This window comes from Condylura cristata, unplaced genomic scaffold (genome assembly GCF_000260355.1).
Source record: "Condylura cristata isolate star-nosed mole 26May11 unplaced genomic scaffold, ConCri1.0 scaffold00032, whole genome shotgun sequence".
Taxonomy (NCBI): domain Eukaryota; kingdom Metazoa; phylum Chordata; class Mammalia; order Eulipotyphla; family Talpidae; genus Condylura; species Condylura cristata.
In genome coordinates, this window is record NW_004567133.1 from 2252440 (window position 1) to 2275525 (window position 23086).

Here is a 23086-nt window from a genome sequence, read left to right on the forward strand (position 1 = left end):
GGGCAGGAGAGGTCTGCCGCGCCATGTGGTCTCCTCCGGGGCAGGCGGGAATCGAACTCATGCGGAAGTGGCTTTAGCTTCTCAGTCCTGTGCTTTAACCCGCTGCGCCACCAGGGAGGACCTTAGGGAAACATTTTTAAGATGACCTCTGTAAAATAGTTTTTTGAAAACTATTTCATTGTTTTCAGCTTACAGAAGTCCTATGTATACATTATATAAAATTCAGACATTTTAGAAAACAAACCCCGACTCACCCAGAGTGACATTTCCACTGCATGTCCATGTGGCGCATCGTCCTCTGAAACAAGGGCGTTTACCCACTGTGCATTGTTATTTCTTACCCCTTCCCCTCAAACAGCCCCTCAGAAAGCCTGTAGAATTCATTTTGTTCTATAACTTGATCACTCTGTGTCTTTGGCACCTTTCCGCGTTATTACGTTTTTCATGACTGCACAGTGATCTGGCTCACGGACACACCATGATGCTCACGCAGGGCCCTGGCATGGCCTCTGGCTGTTCCCACTTCCTCAGCTTAGAGCTGTGTGTTGATGCCCTACCTGCCACCAGCAACACAGCCGTCGCCTTCACTTCCCCTTCGGAAATGTCTTAGCATTTAGTACTGAGGCCACAGAATTGTCAAATTTGGTGGGGCTTTGGTTCAAAATAAACTCTTGATGGTCATGAGCCACATGATTTTTAAAACAATAAAAGTGGGAACTATTTCTGATGTTGATGTCAGACCTGTGCTGAGGATGGACACACAGGAGATTCTTACCCTCTGCAGCACGCCTATGAGGCGCTGTCCCCACCTTACAAATGTGAGGCTCAAAGAAAATAGCTCTGTCCAGGGCCCTCCTTGGTGGCACAGCAGGTTGGAGCGCTGCACTGTGAAGCTAAGCCAAGTCATGGCTGCTTCAGTGTGAGCTTGATCCCTACCCTGGAGGTGACCACACGGCGGTGCAGACCTCTCCTGTCTTATCCGCTGCTCCCCTCAGCGTGTACTTTGTCGATCTGCCTGTTCTGCTCCCCACCCTGTGTCTGGTGAATCCTCTCGCGGCCCCTGCACCTCTGGCCCCTGTACCCCTGTTCTGTATGCATAAATAAATAAAACATTTTAAAAAAATAAAATAGCCCTGTCCAGTAGGTGATGGAGAGCAACTGACCTTATTTTCATTGCATGCCCACAGGGCAGTAACAGCACTGATTTCCTTCATGTGTGTTTTTAAAAAGTTATTTTTTTAATCAAAGTAAAATGCACATATCGGAATGGAATAATTCTAAAATGTTTATGATAAGTAAAAAAGCAGTATGTGAGCCACACTCACCCTACTAGTCACGGTCTGGAGACATCCTCCAGCCTCCACCCTATCTCCTGGCCGCCAGCCACATGCCTGTCTGGCCTCCTGTACCCATGTGACTGCTCCGGGTGTCCCAGTCTTAGACATAGACTGACTTCCTTTATGACAATGAAGAATTTAGTTTTTCTTCCCTACCCCACCCTCCAATAAAATTATATTGGACAGTCAAGTTAATACTATTAGCATTTTCTTTATTATAACTGTTTAGCCATTTCTTTACCTGTGCATGCTCCTCAGAGATACTGCAGGTTCAGGTCCAGGCTCTCACAATAAAATGAATCTCATGCTGAAGCAAGTCATGTAAATATTTTGGTTTCCCAGTGCATCTGCAAGTTCTGTTTATACTGTAGCCTATTAAATGTGCAATAGAATTGTGTTAGGTTTTGGTATTTGTGTGATGTTGGCTTCGTAGAACGTTTGTGGTAGTTTTGCTTCTTTTTCAATTTTTTGAATGAGTCTGTGTAGAATGGGCACTAGTTCTTTTCTGAATGTTCGGTAAAATTCATTTGTAAATCCATCTGGTCCTGGACTTTTATTTTGGGGGAAGGTTTTGATTATTTCTATTTCCTTGCTTGTAATTGGCCTGTTTAGTTGTTCTGTTTCTTCTTTATCTAGCTTTGGGTGGTTGTAGAGTTGTAGGAATTTGTCCATTTCTGCTAAATTGCCCAATTTGTTTGCATATAGCTGCTCATAGTATTCTGTGATTATTCTTTTGATTTCTGCTGGGTCTGTTGTGATTTCTCCTCTTTCGTTTATGATTCTGTTTACTTATGCTTTCTCTTGTTTTTTCTTGGTGAGCCTGACTAGTGGCCTGTCTATCTTGTTTATTTTTTCAAAGAACCAACTTTTGGTTTCATTGATTTTTTTTTTTGACTGTTTTCCTAACTTCCATTTCATTTATTTCTGATTTGACTTTTATTATTTCTTGTCTTCTGCTGGCTTTTGGGTTATTTTGCTGTTCTTTTTCCAGTTCTTTAAGGTGGGACATTCATTTGTTTCTTTGAGTTATTGTTTCTTTATGTGAGCTTGTATTGCTATATATTTTTCTCTTATAACTGCTTTTAATGTGTCCCATACATTTTGGAGACGTGTGTCGTCATTGTCATTCTCCTGCAAGTATTTTCTAATTTCTTCTTTGATCTCCTCATTGATCCAGCGGTCTTCCAGTAGTGTGGGTTTTAGTCTCCACGTGGTAGGTGGGTTTCTTGCCTTCTTCATGTGGTTTATTTCTAGTTTGATTCCTTCATGGTCAGAGAAAATAGTTGGTATGATTTCGAACTTAGTGTGTCTACTGATGTTTATCTTGTGACCCAGTCACTTCTCCTCTTTTTAAAATTTTGAGAATATTTTCTTGATTGTCAAATAGCCTTTTAATAGTATTTTCATTCCCTCGTAGTAAATAATCTCTCTGCCTCTTTGAGGATGCCAGTCATGTTTTGTGTGCCATGCCCAGCTTCTGCCTGGCTTGTGGTGCTGCCCTGAGCCTCTGTGCTCTTGGTTTTCTATTTGCACTGTGTCGCCGATGGTGGCAAGCGACAGGTGTGCCTGCTGGCTGTTCATACTGACAGTGAAGTATGACATACTCACTATCTTTGGGAAAATGCGTCTCTCAAGTTACTAAAATGTTTTGAATAAGAAATTCTATATACTTTGAGGCACATATTTTCTACACTAAAAAAGATCCTGATTTTCAAAAGAAATTAGACATAAATGAAAACCAGAATTTACCTCTGTGTAAAAATTACCACTTTACCTCTGTGTAGTCATCAAAACTGATCTTCTGCCTGAAAAGTCTCAGCTCAGTGGCCATCCCATTGAGAACTAATTATATTTTAATTGAAAAATAATCGAATTACAATCTCAATATACCTTGGGGGAAAACAGACTATAATACCAGAAAGCCTTTGGATGGCCTCTGGGGTGGCAGTGTGGGGCAGGAGCTCACGGAGGCTGCTTTGGTGGGGGAGGGCGTGCAGTATAGGAAACACTCACCCCCAGCCTCCATGCTCCTGGCCTCAGGGTATGAATTTGCCCTGACTTGTTTTCATGTTCCTCCTCCCCTGCAAGGCCCTCTGGCTTCTTCAGGTGACACCCAGAGGGCCCTGTCCGCAGCTCTGCCTCAGCACTGGGCTGTCTGCCGCCAGCTGTGATGCCAGAGCCTCAGGGCCTGCTTTCTGGGAGGCTGAGTAGGAGAATGGCAGGAGGGCTGCTCACTGCACAGAGCAGAAGCAGGCTTGCCAGCAGGGTGGAATGGCTGCAGGGTGGCAGTGGGCAGCATGGAAAAGGCTGGTGTCTGCAGGTGCAATGGCTTTGGACCTCTGTCAGGTGTCTTTCTCTCAGCTGGAAATCCTGCCATCACTGGAAGACCGGGAAACATCCCCTCTGTCAGGCTGCGCATTTGTTTTCCTGCTTTGTAAACATGGGCTGTGGAGTGATTGCCAACTGTGGCTTGGCGCTCATGCAGGGACCTCTAAACTTGGGTGTCAGCAGGCTGGCGTGGGGTCTGCATGGCGAGAGCGTCCCAACCTGGAGTGCTGCTGGCAGGACAGGCCAGAAGTGCCAGGAGTCGTCTTCAGGACCTGGAGTCTCTTGCCCAGAACAGAAATGTGACTTAGGAATTGTTTTCCATAGAAGGGGGGTAGCGCAGTGGTCAGTGAGCCACAGTGCACATTCATCATATCCACTTTTCATCTGAAGCCTGAAAGAACGGTGTTTGTGTCATGTGACCTGGCAGGCCATCCCCACATTCGGGCTTCTCACGTGCTGGGCCCATTTCCTCGTTAAGGTTGGCATCCCAGTCGGTCCGGTCTTCTCGCCACTCCCTCAAGAGAGATTCTTATCTATTATACTGTAGGAGGTTTTCTCAATTTTGCTAATTGTCACGAAGTTTTAGGTGGAGCAGGATGAAACCCTGGTGTTAGACACAGAAATCTTGGGCCATCTCCCTGGAGCAGAAGCCCCAGTCCAGGTTCCAGCCCCTGGCCTATCTGTGAGTTGAGTGTGTGTGGCCTGAGTTGGCCCGAGCCTGCAGGCACTTTTGTCCTGGATCAGGGCTCGGGTACCAGGCACAGGCCTCGCCAAGAACAGCTTGTGGGATCCCGAATGTTAGGAGAGAAGCTGGCCACTCACAAGGCCTGTTGGGCTGGCCTGGGCTGGGCTGGGCAGGGCTGGGCTGGTGGGACACGTGCGGAGCTGTCCATGAAGCCTCACAGAGAGGGGTTGTCCAGAGTCGGCCAAACTATGGAAGGAGGCACAGGGGCTGCCGGACTCCTGCTGCAGAGCCTGCTTCTTAATGTAAATTTCCTGCACTTTTTAACAAAGTAATGACCTGGGTGTGAATAGCACAGCCCAGGTGCCTACAGATAGGAGCCCCAGGTGTCCTCTCCGGCAAGGGGAAGGTGCTGTCAGCATCACTAGCGTGGGCCCCTTCCACATGGCTGGACAGGCGGTTTCCCAGCTGAGTGCATCCCCTGAGGGCCACACAGCCGGTGTGCCCAGCCTGTCACCAGGAGTGAAGTGTGCTGTTCAGTCGACTCGGTCTGCCCAGAAGGGTGTCGTGTGCCCGGGACTGATGCTGCGAGCAGCGGCGCCTCCAGCAGCCGCGTATGTGGCAGGGTGCAGTGCGGCCCTCAGGAGGGGCCCCGTTGGGGCGCATGTGCCTGGGACCACAGCTTCGCGCTGTTTCCCGCGGCACTGGGCTCCCCGTGGATGCACGTAAAGCCAGCTTTTGTCAAGGCCCTCTTCCTGCACGCCTTACTTTAGGCTTGGGTTTTATGTTTGGTTCAGAATAAAATGCACAAAGACAGCTTTTATTGCTTCCTGCCGTCACCAACCTTCTTTATGGTTGTTGATTGACGTTTCTATACTTACAGGACTTACCTAGCCTTCCCATCCTTGAGGAACCTAAAAAAGAATGAGAATCCCCTTGTAAGAATTCCCAACAAGTGGTAAAGACCCGGGTTGAACTGACCACAAGTTGCCAAGTAGTTCTCAGCTACAGTACTTTCTTTTTCATTGATCTCTTCCTCTCTTCAGTAGCTATTTCTGGAGCCCCCGTAAGAGTCACAGATGGGCCCCCACCTCCGCCCTGTCTGAGGGGAACAAATATGTAGGCCAGTAGTTGCCACTACCGGGCCCAAAAATGAGGAAGGTTCTGGCTAGCATGTCAGGAGAGACACGAGAGGCAGTCGCCCTGAGCTGGTCCCGCAGGATTTGAGGCGCTCTAGTATTTGGCATCAGGGAAGGGCCTTACAGTGGAGGAACTCACTCTGCGGAGGGAGCGAGCTTGTACGGCATCTTCTGGGTGGTCGGGGTGGTGTGACCTCGGAATAGCTGGCCTCTGGTCCTGGTGAGACTGAAGCAAGGCAGGGAGGAGCTGTGGGTAGCCACCAGGATCAGCAGCAGCATTTTCTGCCCGGATTTTGCCCATTTTTAGATCTTTCTTTGGTCTTTCTCTGAATATTAGTTAGAATTACTTTTCAGAATCAAAATGTTGATGTGTCTGATGCCAAAGTCTACTTTGTTTGGCTAATAACTAGCCAAAGCTTGACTGTCACTGGCGAGCGAGGCCCTCACGGTCTGATACGAGAGAGTGCAGGGTGAGCCTCGGCTTTGAAATGGGACGTCTGCAAGGAAGGGGCCTAGATGTTTCCAGGCCTTGGATTTGGCCACAGCCTCCAGCCTTGGACGCACTTCATGCAGTCTGGGAGAGAGGAGCGAGCGTGTGCCATGACAGGGAAGTGGTAGCCGAGGCCCCCGGAGGCCAGTTGCCCCCGCCAGCCCCCCCAGGACTGGGCGGGGCTCCAGCAGATACCTCCCCTTCTGCCAGCAGTGAGCGTTCCCTGGATCCGTGACTTTCCTGTCCTGTCCTCAGCACCACCGTGCAGCAAGTGAGCACTGGACAGAGCCCTGTCCTGCCCTGTCCTCAGAGCCCACAGGGCCCGCTGCCAGTGGGCAGAAATGGTCACTCAGATACACGGTGTTTGCTGCCTGGCTCTGGGTCTTGGCTCCGGAACTGCTGCCCTTCAGCTGCACTGTCTGTCCCCGGCCAGGCTTGGGCAGCAGGGTGGAGAGGGGCAGCTCAGGCTCCTCCGTGCGGAGGCGGCCAGCCGGCCCTGGGCCCCGCTTCCTGCGCAGGCTCTCCGTCCGGCGCCGTGAACTGACAGTCTGCCTTTTCTCTCCACAGTGTTCCCAATTCCTGCCCGGCCAGTCCACGGGGAGCTGGATCCTCCGGCTACCGCTTTGTCCAGAATGTGACCTCAGACCTGCAGTTGGCAGCAGAATTTGCTGCCAAGGCCGCCTCAGAGCAGCAGGCAGACACGTCCGGAGGGGACAGCCCCAAGGTCTCTGCCCGCCCCAGTGCATCTGACCCGCGGGGCTGTCGGGCATGGGCGCCGTGTCAGGCCACACGCAGGTGCTCCAGGGGCCACAGCGTGGTTGCCTGTGAGGCGTGGAAGTGGGCCACCATGATGGGCAGCACCTCTAGCGAGGCTTCTGCCCAGGCAGCACCCTGTGCTCACGGGCCTGTGCGTGACTGGGCGCGTGTTCGCACTCGCTCCCGCTCTGCACCCTGGCCGCTTCTCATCCTGCCCACTGTTAGAGCAGCCTCGGAGCATTAATTGGAGCCTGAGAAAAATGGCAGGTTCTCTCCTTACAATTTTATGTCTCATTAACTTTTTAAATCAACTTGTAGAGGAGATGAGACTTTTCAGATTTAAATTATGGTAACCCCATTTTTCCTTCCCTGAGGCAGAAATCACCATTCCTGATTTAGTACAGATTTGGGTATAAAAGGTAGTGGTCATTGGGATGGACTGAATCAGACTCTGAGCGCCCCTTAGCCTTCCGGGAGGGCTGCTGTGAGGAGGTGACCTCCGGGCAGGCTGGACTCGGGCGTTTCTCAGGCCAGCCCCTGTTGCTTCTCCTCCCAGGACGAATCCAAGCCACCGTACTCATACGCCCAGCTGATCGTGCAGGCCATCTCCTCCGCGCAGGACAGGCAGCTAACACTAAGCGGCATCTACGCCCACATCACCAAGCATTACCCCTACTACAGGACGGCTGACAAGGGCTGGCAGGTGAGGCCCCAGCGCCACACACCTGGCTCTCAGGAGACTCTGACCTGACCCCTGTGACGAAGAGAAACAGAAGGGGGGCAGAAGGCTTTCCCGTGCCCTGTGGTGGATCTGACGCGGGCTCGGGGCCCACGAGTCTCGTAGTCCCGCACTCTGACCAGAGAAGGCAGTCGGCAGGCGTGCATCACGGCGTTTCTGCGCTGGTAGGAAAGGCACTGTTCTCGCCACTCAGACAGCAGCCCGTGTGTGGACGGTTTGGCCTCCGTGTAGGACTGCAGGCCCCCTGTCTGCGGCAGGCTTCCGGTGTCCCGTGTGTTTATGTTAGCTCACAGGTGGTTAGTTCCCACTTGCTGGTTTTCCAGTACAAGTTTGGCCTCGGCGTACTCCTAGACCATGGGTTGTCTTTCTACTTTGCTTTTTTCTAAAGAGTGGTGATGAGACTGTGTTGAATTTTGATAGCAAAAAAAACTACATCGCCCCCATTTGAAACGCAGTTACCTTGCTAGCACATGAAAAACCTTCCGTTGCACGAGCACTGGGTCTTTCCCCTACGTGTGTTCATATTTGGGCTGGGCTGGCATGTTTCCTGACCTGTTAATGAGTAGTGAATGTCTGTGCTTGCCTGCAGAATTCTATCCGACACAACCTCTCTTTGAACCGTTACTTTATTAAAGTCCCCCGTTCCCAGGAGGAACCTGGGAAGGGGTCTTTTTGGAGAATTGACCCTGCCTCAGAGGCCAAACTTGTGGAACAGGCATTCCGAAAACGGAGGCAGCGGGGTGTCTCCTGCTTCCGGACCCCATTTGGACCTCTGTCATCACGGTAAGCCTCTGCCCTGCCTGTGTCTGTGGGGGGCTGGCCTCCCCAAACATCCTTCACTTCTGCCAAGATCCTATCTCGGGGCTGATAAACACGTGGAATAGCACACTCAGGAAGCGCACTGCCGGCTGCTTCTCTGACGTGCCCGTCCTTAGAAGCTGCAGCGGGTGCCGATTAGGACAGCGTCAGGCATTGACGGGTGGAAGTGCTCACAGCCTGCAGCACCTCCCTCGAAGCAGCTCTGCCACAGGCGTGTGAGGCACCCAGCCAGCACTCACTCTCTTCCCTGACGGGAGCACTGCTGTGCCTGGAAGGGCTGGATGAGGAGGGAGGCTGGGGCCCAGGCGAGTGGTGACTAAAGAAGGGGTCTTCGAGGCTTACTGTCCATGGAAGGGAAATTGTGGTGCGTTGCCTTCTCAATTCTCGACTCACCCTAGTGGGGAGTTTTTGGGTGTCCTGCAAAAGTATATTTGAACATACACTTTGGAGGGCAACCGACTGGCCCCTCTCAGGAAGTAAATGCTCCACGTGGGATGGCAGCCCTGTTGGGGAAGTCGAGACATTGCAGGCGCCACCTGTAGGCTTGTGCTACATTTACTGGTGGTAAGTTGAGGCAGTGGGAATGTTCACGTTGGAAATTCCTTATACACACAGAGAGGCATCAGGAAAAGTTGTCCATGTGGAGCACGGTCAGTAAGATGTTTCGGGTTTTTGTTAAACACCCTTTTCCTTCGTCACATTTCCTCACCACTGTGGCCATTTCTCTCCATTTTCTTTGTAGGAGTGCTCCAGCCTCACCCACTCACCCCGGGCTAATGTCCCCTCGTTCTAGTGGCCTGCAGACTCCAGAGTGCCTGTCTCGGGAGGGCTCACCCATTCCGCACGACCCTGACTTTGGGTCAAAGTTAGCTTCTGTTCCAGAGTATCGCTATTCCCAAAGTGCACCTGGTAAGTAGGATTTTGTCTCCTACTGCTGTGGCAGAATTCAGAACTGGGTTCTGAATTCAGAATCCAGAGCCACCACTGACCCCTTCCCTCTTGGCTCTTCTGTGCAGGCTCTCCCGTCAGTGCCCAGCCAGTGATCATGGCTGTGCCTCCCCGACCTCCCAGTTTAGTGGCCAAGCCCGTGGCCTACATGCCTGCCTCGATCGTGACAGCACAGCAGCCCTCTGGCCACGCCATCCACGTGGTGCAACAGGCCCCCCCTGTCACCATGCTCAGGGTGGTCACCACCTCCGCCAGCTCCGCCAATGGATACATCCTTGCCAGCCAGGCTTCAGCAGGGAGCACCCATGAAGCGGCAGGCACAGCCGTGCTGGACCTGGGCAGTGAGGCCAGAGGTAACGTACCCCTTCAGTCACTGGGCTGCAATTCGGTCAGTTGTCATCAGTCTCCAGAAGGTAGACCTCAGAGCCAAGCCAGGGACACAGGCTGTCTCTGAAACTGATGGTTCTCAGGCTTCTGCCTCTCCCTGCTACTTGTTTTGGGGGGAGTATGTTCTTCTAAACCAACACTAATAGCCCTGAAACATGTTTCTCCTGTATAATGTGCCTTAGGGTGCACAGAGCCTTCAAGGTGACATTGAATTAAGTGCAGGGCCTGTCTAGAACTGGAATCAGGAAGATGATTCCGCCACAGCCTCAGAGGAGTCCTTGGAAGTGACTTAAAGTCAAAAGTAGTTAGAAAATCCTAAATTAGACCTTTAGATCCCAAGGAGTTCATGGAGTAAGTACTGCACACCCAGCTGATGCCGCACAAGCCCCTGCAGGAGCGCCTCGGTTAGTGTCGCCTGGGGCGCTGGGCCACTGTCCTCATTCCAAATGATGCAATTTCTTTCTCAGATTAAATTTGGGTTTTGGGGGGCCTCCCAACAGGCAAAAGGGGTTCAGTCTCGGCACTATGAAGCTATCCACAGCCACTGCAGCATGAGTTTGATCCCCAGCTAGGAGGAGTGACGCACATGGTGCAGCAGACCTCTCCTGTCTCGCCTGCTGCCCTCCTGAGCAGTGTGTTTCAGTGGATCTCCCTGTTCTGCCCCCCGCTCTGTCTCTGGTGAATCCTCTCACCACCACCTCCACACCCCCGCTCTTGTATGCATAAATAAATAAATCTATTTTTGTTTAAATAAAATAAATAACTTTGAATTTGTTAAAGTTCAACGTTTAAAATGATTTGCTCTAAGATCCTTAGTCATTTTTATTCTTACTTCAAAACGTATTTCATCAGGGAGATTTTCTTCTGAGAACCAAACCTTTTTCCCAGTGTCATTGCTAAAAGGAAAAAAAAAAAAAAAAACACAGTTCACTTAGTCCCCAAAAACAGACCTAATGAAAATGGTGGTTGCCAGAGGCCAAGTGTGGTTGTGATTCCTTTCTGTCCTGCAGGCTTGGAAGAGAAAACCACCATTGCATTCGCTACCATCCCTGCCACCAGCCGGGTTATCCAGACAGTGGCCAGCCAGATGGCCCCAGGGGTCCCCGGACACACAGTCACCATTCTGCAACCAGCCACCCCAGTGACCATCGGGCAGCACCATCTTCCAGTCCGGGCCGTGACCCAGAATGGGAAGCACGCTGTCCCCACTAACAGCTTAGCCGGCAGCACTTACGGTGAGGCCCGCTGTCCTTGGCTCCCTCCTCTTACGCTCTGGAGTTAGGTTGGGGCTGGTGCAGCGGGAGGATGTTCTTCCCGATAAGGCAGTGCCAGTCATTGTGTTGAGTGCTGTGCACAGGCACTGTGGTAACACTAAGGAGAGGCAGAATGCTCATGCCCCAGAGGTCAGCCCGCTGGCTGAGACTGCAGCTCTTAGAGGGAAGTGAAACAGCACATGCAGTCCCAAGAAAAGCCAGGGCCAGGCATGGAGTGTTTCGTGGGGGTGGCGGGGTTCGATTTCATGTGGCTGGCCCAGAGAAGCACCACTTGGGGTTCTGCACCAGGTGAGGGAGGACCCGCAGGGAGTTGGAGGCCTCCATCCACGAAAGCGATCGCCACTTCAGGGGCCATGAGGCTGTGACATAGCCGGCGGTTGAAGTTCACAGGGATGGAGCCCCTCTGGCAGAGGGCCAAGGTCAGGGAAGGGAGAGCATCCAGGAGGAAAGACCTGGCCTGAGTGGGGCTGACACTAGCCAGGGAGCTGGAGTCGGGGTCCCTCCCTCCCTTCTCACACAGTGATTTTGGCTTATATCCAGAATAATTAGTGGGGATCCTGGGTGATTTTCCTGTTTAAATCTCTCTTTCCTCTACCCCTAGCCCTCACCAGCCCCCTGCAGCTCCTTGCCACCCAGGCTAGCTCCTCCACTCCAGTGGTGGTCACCCGGGTGTGTGAGGTGGGGCCTGAGGAGCCGGCGGCGGTAGCATCGGCAGTCACAGCCGCCACCACCCCAGCCTCTGCCAGCACCACCTCCACCTCCACCTCTCCCACCGGGGAGCCCGAGGTCAAGCGGTCCCGAGTGGAAGAGCCCAGTGGAACTGTGACCACACAGGCTGGAGTAATCACGGCCTCTGGCCCGCAGGCGCCAGGCTCCGGGGAATGAAGTCATCTGCACGGAGGTGGAGCGGGACGCATGCCACGAAGAATTCTGGAGCTGATCGTGATGCCGACAGCGCTGCCGCTCCTGGATGTGGGGAGCAGACTCCACGCTGCGGAAGCACGGTGCCAAACAGACAGGATGGCCCCATCTGCTTGCACCTGGACACACTCATCCTCCTTTCCATTTTCTCTCCTGCCCCTGCTATGATTCAAAACAAAACATATAAACAAGTTCAGACAGCTGATTGTATGATTCTGGGAATTCTTTGTTTCTATTTCCTTCTCCTTTAGCGCACCATCTTCTCTCCCCAAGCCTGTGTCAAGGGCATGGGGGAAGGTCTAGCAGCGTCTCAAGGAATGTACCACAGCAGACCAGGCCACACGCAGAGGCAAAAATCTGGAGCGCCCTGCTTCCCGGGGAGGACCGACAGACACACCTGGATCACGCAGCCCTGGGCAAGAAAGGGCAGGACCAGGGATAAGGCCCCGCCTGTGCTCCATCTGAACAGGCCAGAGAAAGACGAGAGCGGCCCAATTTCAGACGATTTCACGACGTCTTCTCCCTAAAAGTGACATAGAAAATATTGGCATTAATCAGGGCAGGGGGGCTCAGTTTGGCTTTGCACCCCAGGTCTGTTTTGTTTTAATGTAGAGCTGGGAGTCACATCAAACTGAGACAAACAGAAAAGGAAACATCTGTCTTTGGGGTTTTCATCTATGGACAGTGTAACACATTGGGTCTGGGATTCCTTCAAGAATAAATCTGCCGCTCTGTCTGTTAACTTCAAGAAAGATTGACGGCTCCAGGCAGAAAGCTGTGTGGAAGAGCAGCTGGAAGTCAGCATCCACAGCGCCCCCTGCGGTGCTGTGTGGGCCCAGACGCAGGCCGCGCAACTGTGGGCTGGTGCTCCTGGTGGCCATGGGTGGGCAGGAGGCCTTCCCACCGTGTTGCCCCAGAACAGCAGGACCCTGTGTTCTCTGCTGCTGGTGCCGGTGCCAGCAAACCACTCTCAGAGCCCGTGCTGAGTGTCACTGCCGTGCCGCGTTCTCGTCAGGTTCGTGTCTTCACTACCCAAACCCACCTGCTGTTTTAAATGGAACTAATTTTCCTACTGGCGGCACCAGTGGCTCTGGGGTCTGTCAGCAGCAGCTGGGAGCAGGCTGTCCCCCACCACCTCTAGCTCCTGCTGACTGTTGATCTTGTCCCTTGGGGTGGGAGGACCACCTGAGAGCAGTCACCAGGAAGGCGGTGTGCAGGGGCCATCTGATGGACAGCCCAGGTTGGGGTTTCTCACTGCTCCTGGAGAACGTTCTCAGGAAATGCCAAGAACGCCTCTGTGAAGGTAGTTTGTACCTTGCCAGCTGCCTGGCATTGCTGTGGTCATGGACACAACTGAAAACAGCAACTTGGACGGAGGTCGAGAGTCAGACAACGGTTTTAACCTCTCACCAGCAAAGCGGCTTCCTCAGCCTGAAGGAACCTCAGCCTCTATCAAATCTGAGGGGGAAGAGCAGGCTGCAAGACCACCCTGGCCAACAGCACCAGCTCAAAACAGACAGAGCCTGGAAGCGAGGTCTGAGGCAATCCCGGCCTGACCAGCTCATGTGCAGAGGGACCTGGCTGGAGCCCGAAGAGCGGTACGCATGGCGGGCCATCTCACCGCCCCCGCGGTCCCTACGCCACTGTCATCCATCACTGGGGGCCAGAGTGGAGCGTCCCCTTCCTCCCTGCACCAGGGGAAGTTCCTGGTCTGGTGTTCCCTAAGCCCCACACCTGTCGTTTCTATAGCACTGAACTTTCAGCGGGAAAAAGGTCTTCGTTGGAAGCCTGTGCCTGTTGCCTTGGGTGAAGTTCCAGAGCGAGGGGCCCGGGTGACAACATCCTGGCCTGCTGTTCTCAGTGGCGTCCGCCTCCCCAGGCGATGAGCTCGCACTGCTGGTCCATACTTACTTGCTATGACCATTTCCTTGAGACGTGTCTGGTGTGTGCGTGGCTGGGCGTGCGCGTGGGGCGCACCGAGGCACAGTGACAGTCTCCTCACAAGGGCCCCGCCGCTGGGGTCTGAGACTGGCCTTTCGGAGCTGCCTGCCTGCACCCCAGGGCCGCGCGCAGTCTTCAGCAGGGCATGTGTGCTGTGGGCCATCCCCACTGCTTGGGGACAGCCGGCGCCAGTCTGTCTGACCTGACCCTTTGCTTTCATGGATGTTTCGGTTCTGTCTCTGCCCAGTGATGGGCCCGCTGTCTGTTGTGATAGTGATCCAGGAAGGGAGTGGAGGGTGGGCGAACGGAGCTGGAAGCAGAGGACAGACATGGACGGTTGACATTCAGCTCGGCAGAGAGCTGCTGCTGGGACTTGTGGTCCTGGAGAGCCGAGCCTGAGGACCACCGCTGTGGGCTTACAGTGTGCTTCTTGATGGGTTTTGGTCATGGGCCCAGGCAGCCTGCTCCGTTTGCACCAGAAGTTACACTGAGGTAGGTGGCCAGAGGCCCAGGAAGCTGCACGTAGTAGCCAGGTTACCCAGTACCCCTGGAACTGACCGTGGACAGTCAGCAACTACACTGTCCGTGGAAGCAATGACACGAGGCCAGAAACTATCAGAACGGCGGCCTCGCAGTGCAGGGGTCCTGTAACCAGCTGCAAGTGTAGATGGCAGAGGGTCGCAGACCCCAGCTCAGTCAGGCGTGTCACTCAGCCTCAGGGCTCTGAGAACCTGCTCTTTAGTCACCTGGGGCTTGGGCATCCAGTGTGGTCTTCGTGAAGAGGTCAGCGGGTGATAGCGATGGGAAGGTCTTGCCCTGCCTGCTTCTAAAGTGGGGTGCCAGGCCCTGTTGCCACAGCTGCTCCCCTCCATGAGGTCCCCGAGCATCCATTTCTCTGCCTGCCTCCTGGACAGGTCATCAGACTCCAGCACCAAATACAGAAGTGCACTCTGCACAGGAAGAAGGTCATGGGTACAGCTGTTCTTGAACAGTTGAGCATTTCTCAAGAAATGTGGAGTGTGAGTGGGGTTGTGCCCTGGAGCTTGCTGGCTGCCAGGGCTGAGGTGACTCGGTGGCACTTTTCAGCTGCACTGACAAGAGTTGGCAGGGCTCCTGACACCCAAGGGAGGTGCAGGCATGAGTCATCAGCACTCTGCTGGAGCTCTCGGGTGCCACTGGCCTTTGTTGTGGGCATCAGTAACACAGCACCTTTGAAGGCCTTAGGTTGTTCTTAGGTCTAAAAGATTATACAACTTGAATCCCCTGTGAAGGTAGGTCTGGACCAGAGTGGCTCCCTAGACTCAGGCCGCAGCCCCTCCGACTCACTCATTCTAGAAGGTTCCCCCGCTCCAGGCTTGCCTGGAGGCGTGAAGAAAGCGAGGCAGAGCTGTGGCGACAGAACCTGGAACCAAGTGTGCACTTGTGGCCATGGTTGCCAGTTTTCCTCTGGGGGTCTGGTTTGTTCCATCTTTGGGATTTGCTGTTCATTTGTGTTGTTTTTTTTTTTCCCCTTCTCTATTTAAGAACCAAGCCAAATTTTTTAAAAGGTGGAAGTGGGTTTCTGAATTGCTCAATGAGGGAAGGGTTGGGTTTGGTGGGGCTTGGCGGTGGCCTCCCTGCCCGTCCAGGCTGCCTGGGCCCAGAGGCCCAGCCAGGTCAGACTCCAGCCACCTGACGCCTAGAACTCTCTTCGGTACCTCCCTGGAGCTGGTGAAAGACTGGTTTGGGATCCCGGACATCACTCAATAAGGGCTGTTATTTCCTTTCAAACAGTACCTCCCTGGAACATTCTGACGGAGCTGTGTTTGAAGAGCTCTCTGTAGACAGAAATCCCTCAGCAACTCAGAGTTCAAGGGGGAAAAGCTGCTCTTTGGCTTTGGAGTCAATTTCTTACTTTATAGAGACAAACAGACCTCATTTGAAAACACAAAAGCTTAGTTGAATGTGAGAAAGTGTTAAGAGAAAGATTTTTTCCCCAGTACTTTTTGAGTATAGAAACCAACTGGTGGACCTAAAGGAGCTTTTTCCTTTAAAAGTCTCAGCTTCTGCCTTGCACTTGCGTGATTCTGCTGGGACGAGGACACTGCAGTCTCAGGGCTCCTTCCAGCCTCCAGCCTCCAGCCTCCGCCTCTCCTTCCCCTCTGGAGAACATAGCCTCTGCAGGAAGGGCCCAGAGGCCCCGTTACAGATGGCTGCCCCTCGTTTCAGTGCTGAATAAACTGCACTGCTCGCTCCAGGATGTTACCAAAAAAGGCCTGTGCGCCTAGACAACAGCCCAGCGTCGCTAAGCCGAAGGAAGCTTTGTCCACATGACGCCACATGGCCGCCACGGTCAGTGGGCAGGATGGCTACATACCCTGAGACCCTCCAGGCTTGGCTGCAGAGATCTGCTCCCACGGCCTTTCACAAGCCTCCTTCGTGATACCTCTGCCTAGAAGCAATATTATTTAATAAGAATAATATAAATTATTCACATGTGCTGCTATGAAGATAGGATTGACCTTCAGGCAGGACGCTGTGGCTCTGGGGCAGGGCAGGATGCAGCCACAGGAGGTTGCTTGCCCGGTTTCTGTCCATTATTTGCAGGTGGTTTTCCTGTATGACTTAAATTTCTTTCTTAAGTTCCTTTCTTGAAGCCTCATTTTCCATGTTAGGGTTTTTTTTTAATGCTCAGGACACAGTTCTTTCCATCCACAGGCTTAACTTTTTCTGGGGTTTGATGCATCATCTCTTGCTTTTCTTTTCATACAAAAGCTGCTACCTTCGTGTTGGGAGAGCCTGGAGGGGTGCTTCTTGGCTTGTCTGGCAGGCACTTGGGCCCAGGCCTCCCCCGCGGCTGTTTCTCAGGCCTACGGTTTGAAGTCAGGCCTAGGTGTGGAGCAGACAGATCCTGCCAGTGTCATCTGTCCAGGGGTGTCTCATCTGGAGCTGCTTTCCTGTCACCAAGCTCCGAAGGGATAGCCGCGCCCAACGATAGAGTGCAGCCGTGAGTGTCCTGACGAGCAGGCCCACTTCACTGTGTAGGGAGGCTAGTTTCCCTCTTTGGGTACCAGGGAAAAAGAGGCAGGCCACTGGCTCAGTGCTTCTGTCCCTTCGATGGCCTAACCGGGGCTTCTCTGAGAAGATGGTTGTGGTGCCGGCTCAGCACCCTGCCAGGCCTATCAGAACCACGCCGTGGAAGCAGGCCGGCCATGTTGCCTGCCGGTAGGACCACCGCGCAGCCTGGGAGTGGGGAAGGTGTTCGCAGACTCCATCGCAGCTGCTCTCGGCACCAGCTGCCTGCAGGGGGCTGGACTCCTGTTTGAAAAACTGAAAACGCTGCTGCTCCTGCCCTGAGAGGAGGGCCTTGTCCCCCGCGGTCTGTGGGACAGGAGGCCTTCCCGCAGGGTAATTGTTACCAGGGGACAGACCGAGCGTTACTCGGAAGCGCTGCTGTCACCAGGGGCTGGCATTTTCACTGCATCTTGACACAGGACTCAAAACCCCTTTGAATCAGTGAGCCTTGGGGATCTTCCGCTTTGACTTATCCCGGGGGCTGGGTGGGCGGCATGGTTGCTGGCAGGTGGCTAAGGGAGCACTCACTTTACTTCTAGGCAGCTTTCCGTCTCTCCTGGGAAACGCCCACACAGAGGGCTTTCATTCATTCTTTGCACCCGCTTGTCATTCTGATACCAATTGGGAAAAATATGAGAGGAATTCGGGGCCATGAGCGGCAGCGAATGTGTTTCTCAACTTTGGCAACCAGACTGCGCAGGCCCAGCTGTTCTCCAGGTGACTTCTCTAGGTGTCCCTCACCCAGTCGCCTCCACAGACGACTGAAGAGGTCTCCAGGTTACTTTCTTGCCCCCAACCCAGTTTTTTCAAGTCAAAGTAGGATTGGAAGAATTCTGGTCAATTACTCATTATTTGGGATTTCTTTTTCTTAACAATTTGCCCATGTGACTCATCCAAATATTCCATGATGGGTCGAGGTGCAGGGAGCCAGGCTGAGCAGGATCTGCCGCCCACGCTGGCTCATGCTCCCTGCACAGATCCCTCACCTGCCGGAGGCCGAGCTCTGGCCCTGTCGGCCAGGAGCTGACTCTGAAGTGGATTCTCTTCTGCCTGAAGTTAGCAGGCCCAAGTACATCCAGCTGTGCCTGTGGCTGCTCACGCTCTAGCCTTGAAGCTTCTGGGTGAACTGCTCCAGATCAGCTGAAGTGGGGCTTCGAGTCCAACATTTTACACGTGGCACTTCCCTCTCTCGGCTTCGGAACGGCTGTCTGCACACCTACCCCTGAGTCTGCACGGCTCGTTGCTCAGGAGGGTGGGGAGGAGGGAGACGGAGTGTCCCCGGGTCTCCGTTAGACTCAGCCGGTCAGACGGACTCCCACGCCCCACACCTCCGGCAGGAGAGAGTCAAGGCGACGCCGAGGGTTTTTTCTTTTCTGAATACTCTTGTAAAGATCATTTTGGGGAGGGGGGTGGGTGTTGTGAGGGGTGTGTGTGTGAGAGCCTGTTTGAGTGTGTATTTTTTTTTTACATTGGCTGTCTAAAGTATTTTCACACGTTAGTCATCCGTGCTTTAAAAGCAGTGGTGTCCTATAAAGTGGAAATGTAGGTTCTAGAGCATCAGGCATGAAGCTTAGGCCATGTTGTATTTCAGCATCTCGCCACTTGGAAGTCAAATCTGGTCTGTGGGGAACCCAGAAAGATTACAAACACCCAGCAAGTGGCAGGAGCATTGTCCTCAAGAGAGACCAGCACCCACAGCTCCTACCAGGCCAGCCTGCATTTTCATTTCAAATGGGATACAGTATTTTTTTAATAAGGAGCCATACTTTTTTTTAAAAGTTTGAGATCTGAATGTGATTTCTAATTGTATCAGACGTTAATGTTTTAAAGCTATAACAAAGTTTAAAATTTCTACTTTTTGTTTTTCATTTATTTTAACTGTTTTATCTATTAAATTGTTGTATGTGGACGGGGAAGTTTTGTTTCTCCTCTTAGCATTTGTTTCTATAACCAGAAATAAAATTATATATTACAGAAATGACACCAGGCCGTATGTGTCCTTGTGAGTGGCTGCTGACGGTCAGGTGGATGGCAGGGCAGGGGTGCTCTGAGCCAGCCCGCTCCTGGGAGAAGCGCGAAGGAGACCTCCGTGAGGGTCCTCTGCCAGCTCAGAGCACACTCGCCTGTGGGTCCAGGAAGGTGGGCGTGCAGGGCCCAGCAGGGCTGCCTCCTGCCCCCATCCCAGGCAGATGTGTCCTCTCTGCGGCACGTGGCCACACGAGCGAGGGCGCCCGCACACGCTGTCCCGGGGGCCTGGCTTGCAGGCACTGCGGGAAGGCAGGGGGCCCAGGGTGCTGACTTTGGAGCAGACAGACCTGAGTTCAGAGTCCAGCCAGGGGACTTTAACCTGCAAGAAATACCATCCCTGCCTCCAAAACGTTCTGCGGGTTAAGTGACATGGTACCTGTCAGCTGTGGGGTAATTGGCCACCTCTGATTAATGGCTGAGATTTACAATTACATCATCGTCGTGAGGCACCAGGGTGTCCTACTGCAGACTCCCTCTAGCTTGGAGTTTGTCAAGACAACTCTCATCGAGCTACTTTGAGGTTTGTATGGCCCAGTGATTACATGCAATAGGTCAGAAAGACGCTATCAGATGGCTTTGTTCATCAGTGGAACACAGATCACCAAATAATACACTGGCAAATTACAGCAAAGACAAATGTTGGGCGTGGTGAAAAAAATTCACCAGTTACCAGAGAGCAGAGGGGGTGGGAGCGAAGTCAGCGGGCACTGGCTGGAGTGGTGGGTGTGGTGGAGGGTGAGTGGGGCGTGCACACAGAAGACGGGGCGCTGTAACCCCACAGTCAAAGCAACAAGCAGTAAAAAATTAAAATTAACATGTCTGTCAGAGCTGAAGTTTGTCTACAGTTGTAACTGAAGTTTACACACTTCTCATCTGTTTTTTAAGATTTACAGAACTGGGGTACAGGCCAGAGGTATGGTGGGTGAGAGACTTCACCAGAAACAGAATGGGGAGCAGAACAGGCAGATGGACTAAGGACACTGCTGAGGGGAGCAGTGGGCGGGTCAGCAGAGGTCTGCCGCACCACGTGGGTCAGCTCCAAGGCGGGGACTGAACTCGTGCTGCAGTGGCTGCGGAGAGCTTCATAATTTGGTGCTTTCACTCGCTGCGCCACCAGGGAGAGCCCACACTTCTCATCTTTGACTCTGTTCACTGGGACTAAGTTCTAACTATAAGCCATAACGCAATATTAACATGCTTAATATTTAAATTTTAGCCAGTTAGCAAGCAAGAGACAAAATGTTTCCCCCAGGGAGCTACGTGGAGCTTTTTGTTTTATTTTCTAAGTATTGTTTTGATTAATTGCCATAGACCTTAAAACAACAATGGACACAAGTGCACATTTGTGCATTTGTGTAAGAAACAGGCCACATAAAACCTTTGGTATTATGCCTGGGGGCAGGTGTCAGGAGGGAGGGAGGGAGGGGGGCGGGCTGGTGGCTGCTCCTCAGTGACGTGCAGCTGCCTCGGAACAGCAGTGCACGCCAGAGACAGGGTGCTGGTGAAGGGGCGGCCAGAGGAGGTGAGACTGAGGGCTGGGGAAGAGGAGGCGGCGGCTGCCTCTTGGTGCGGGAGTGGGATTTGACCAGGAAGGGGCACACGCCTGGGGGGTCCGGCGTGTCCTCTGTCCTGGTCAGGGCAGGCGTGGGGCTTTACAGTAGGGGTGAGGGGTGCAGGTGCCAGGGGTGCTTGTGAAACCTGCAGGAATTTTTGAGCTGGCTGGCAAAGCCATTATTCATAGGTAGATAAACTTACAATTAAGTCATTGGAAAACGGTAATAAACGCCTGACATGTCCCTATCACGCTGCTGTCACTGTGCTCTCAAGCTCCTGTGCGGGCTCTGTGCAGTGATGTCGGTGCCAGCACCTGCAATCAGCCGTCACAGGCGCGGGGACACCACAGAACGAGCCCGTTGTGACACACTCCACAGCGCCAGCTGCGACATTTCCAGCACACCGCTGGTTCGCAGGAAGGGACCACATGTTTGCGCTCAGTGAGGACGGGTGCGTGTTGTTTTTTTTTTATGAAAATTTCTTTTAAGCTATGAAACGACCTGCTGAACCCCTTCCCAGGCCTCAGACCACAGGTCCAGCCGTGGTTACTTTGACTGCATGCCAGCACCCAGCCAGCAAACCCCGCCAGAGCCCAGTGTGCGCTTACCGAGCCATCAGCTTCCACCTTGGGAGCCGGGGCCCTGCTCTGCGGCTGGGCTGTGTGTGGCAGGGCCTGGGGCAGGCCGATGCTCCATGCGGGCAGTTTCCATCAGCGAGTGGCCCAGCTGTGGCAGCCGTGAGTACCCTTAGCTTTTCTGGGCCAGCAGCACCAGCTTTGGGGTGCCTCCTCCTGGGACTGAGTTTTAGCCCATGTGGCCCCCCACCACCCTGAGGTGTAATGATGACCTCCCTGTCCCCACCATTATAACTAGATGTTGCTCCCTTTGATGGGAGTGTCCAGTGTTCTGGTCTTGACCTTCCAGTTCTACCTGCCTACTTAACAGTTCGTTATTTCTGTCCTCTAAGAAAAGTCTTGATCAGCTGCACCCGCCACTGGGCCGGTGGGCCGTGCTGGCCTCGCTCAGGCCCTCAGCGGCATTCCATGCCACTTCTGCATCCCGTGGCTTCTGAGACACCACACGCCCCTGAATTTCTTCCCCCCCTCTGGCCATCTCCCAGCAGGACGCGGGCTGAGTGGCTGCAAGCACGGAGGTAGAATCTGCCTGCCGGTTTCCACGCTCCTCTGCTCGCAGGTTTGTGACCTTGGGTCCCATAGCCAGTTTCGTCTTGTTGCTGTTCTTTTTAGCTCCAGTCAACTCCATATTCAAATTGCAATCATAAAATTGCTCCAAGTTGCCCCAGGGGTAGCTGAGGAGACTGGTATACGAGCACCGTGTGAAACAGGCTTTCCGGAGAGACTATCGTCAGTAAGGGACTGCCACCCCTTACTCTCGGCCCACCAGCTGCTGCTCTCAGACCACCCTCCCCTCCCCATGCGCTCCCTGCGCAGACACGCTCACAGGCCCTCCTACCACCGCTGCTTCAGCCCCTCGCCTGAGGCACCAGCCGCCCCCACACCTCCAATCACCCCCCTAACACATTTCAAAACTACCGTGTCCAGGATTCCCACAGGTGACTGCTCAGCTGGGCTTCCCCCTGTGCCCTCACTCCACCCTGGTGCCTTCTCACCTCTTCCCCTCCAAGGCCGCCGTTAACCCACCCTGTCCACAGAACATTCAGTTCTCACCACACCATTCTCTCGCTCTGCTTTTCCCTCCCATCACACCACTCTTCACTACTAGGCTGATATATATGTGTTTGTAGACTTGACAACTGTCACCTTTGTGGACTGCAAGTTCTGTGAAGGCAGGGACCTGTCCTCCTCCGCTCACTGTTCTCCAGAACCTAAAACACTGCCTGGGGTAGGGTAGGGACTCAGCCATTGCTCGGCAGTGAGGGAATGACTCACCTTCCCCTCCCCAATGCCAAGTGAAACGAACGACCTTGGAAGCCAGAAATCTGCTGTCATCCTTGATTTTTTTTCCCTGTTCCTGCTGCCCCCAAATCCATCAGTCACCACAACCTACAAATCTCAATTCTTAATGGTTACTGAATCTGCACTTGTCTCCATCCGCAAGGCCTTCACCTGGCTTGGTAGCCCCTCCTCCCCTGGACTAGACACTGACCAGTCTCCCCTTTCATGCCCACCTCCATCCACTCCCTGCACCATGGACAGGCTCCCCCCAACCTGAGGCATTTAAGCCACAGGAAGCAGCCTTCATGCTGCTTCCAGCACCTTCTGCCCTACCCCATGTTTTGACACCCTCTGGGCTCATCTTGCAAGAGGAACAATGAGAAGCAACCTCTAAGCTAGCGGTTGGTGTTCAAGGGCCACATTTGACAGAAGGTGGGGCTTTCCAGACTCTACTACCTGACATCCAAAGCTCGGGAATGGGAGCAGGGGCGTGAAGGGTTGGGTTGGGGTGAGAAATAGGGGCAGAGCTGGGGTTTGGGCAGTTCAACCCGTGGGTTTTGGTAGTAAAACCTGTGTGACTAGGCAGTTAGAACTGCTGGTGAGGCAGGGTGAAGCTGAGCGCTGCAAAGCTATCAGCTGCCACTTCTGTGCGAGTTCAGTCCCGGCCCCGGAGGTGACCACAGGGCGCAGCAGACCTCTCCTGACCCCTGATGCGCCCGCTGCTCCCCTCAGCAGTGTACTTCATTGATCTGCCTGTTCTGCTCCCCACTCTGT

At 53.3% G+C, this 23086-nt stretch overlaps 1 protein-coding gene across 1 annotated transcript in view; it reads left to right on the forward strand.

Annotated features, from left to right (window-relative positions):
• Window positions 1–11860, forward strand: part of FOXK1 (forkhead box K1) — a 58300-nt gene extending 46440 nt beyond the window's left edge. The window contains exons 3-9 of the mRNA XM_004691918.2: window positions 6544–6700; window positions 7289–7435; window positions 8061–8254; window positions 9033–9199; window positions 9307–9591; window positions 10636–10860; window positions 11501–11860. Coding sequence (XP_004691975.1) covers window positions 6544–6700; window positions 7289–7435; window positions 8061–8254; window positions 9033–9199; window positions 9307–9591; window positions 10636–10860; window positions 11501–11784 — 1459 coding nt within the window. The 3' untranslated portion in view covers window positions 11785–11860. The remainder of the gene's footprint in view (window positions 1–6543; window positions 6701–7288; window positions 7436–8060; window positions 8255–9032; window positions 9200–9306; window positions 9592–10635; window positions 10861–11500) is intronic.
• Window positions 11861–23086: the final 11226 nt, after the last annotated feature.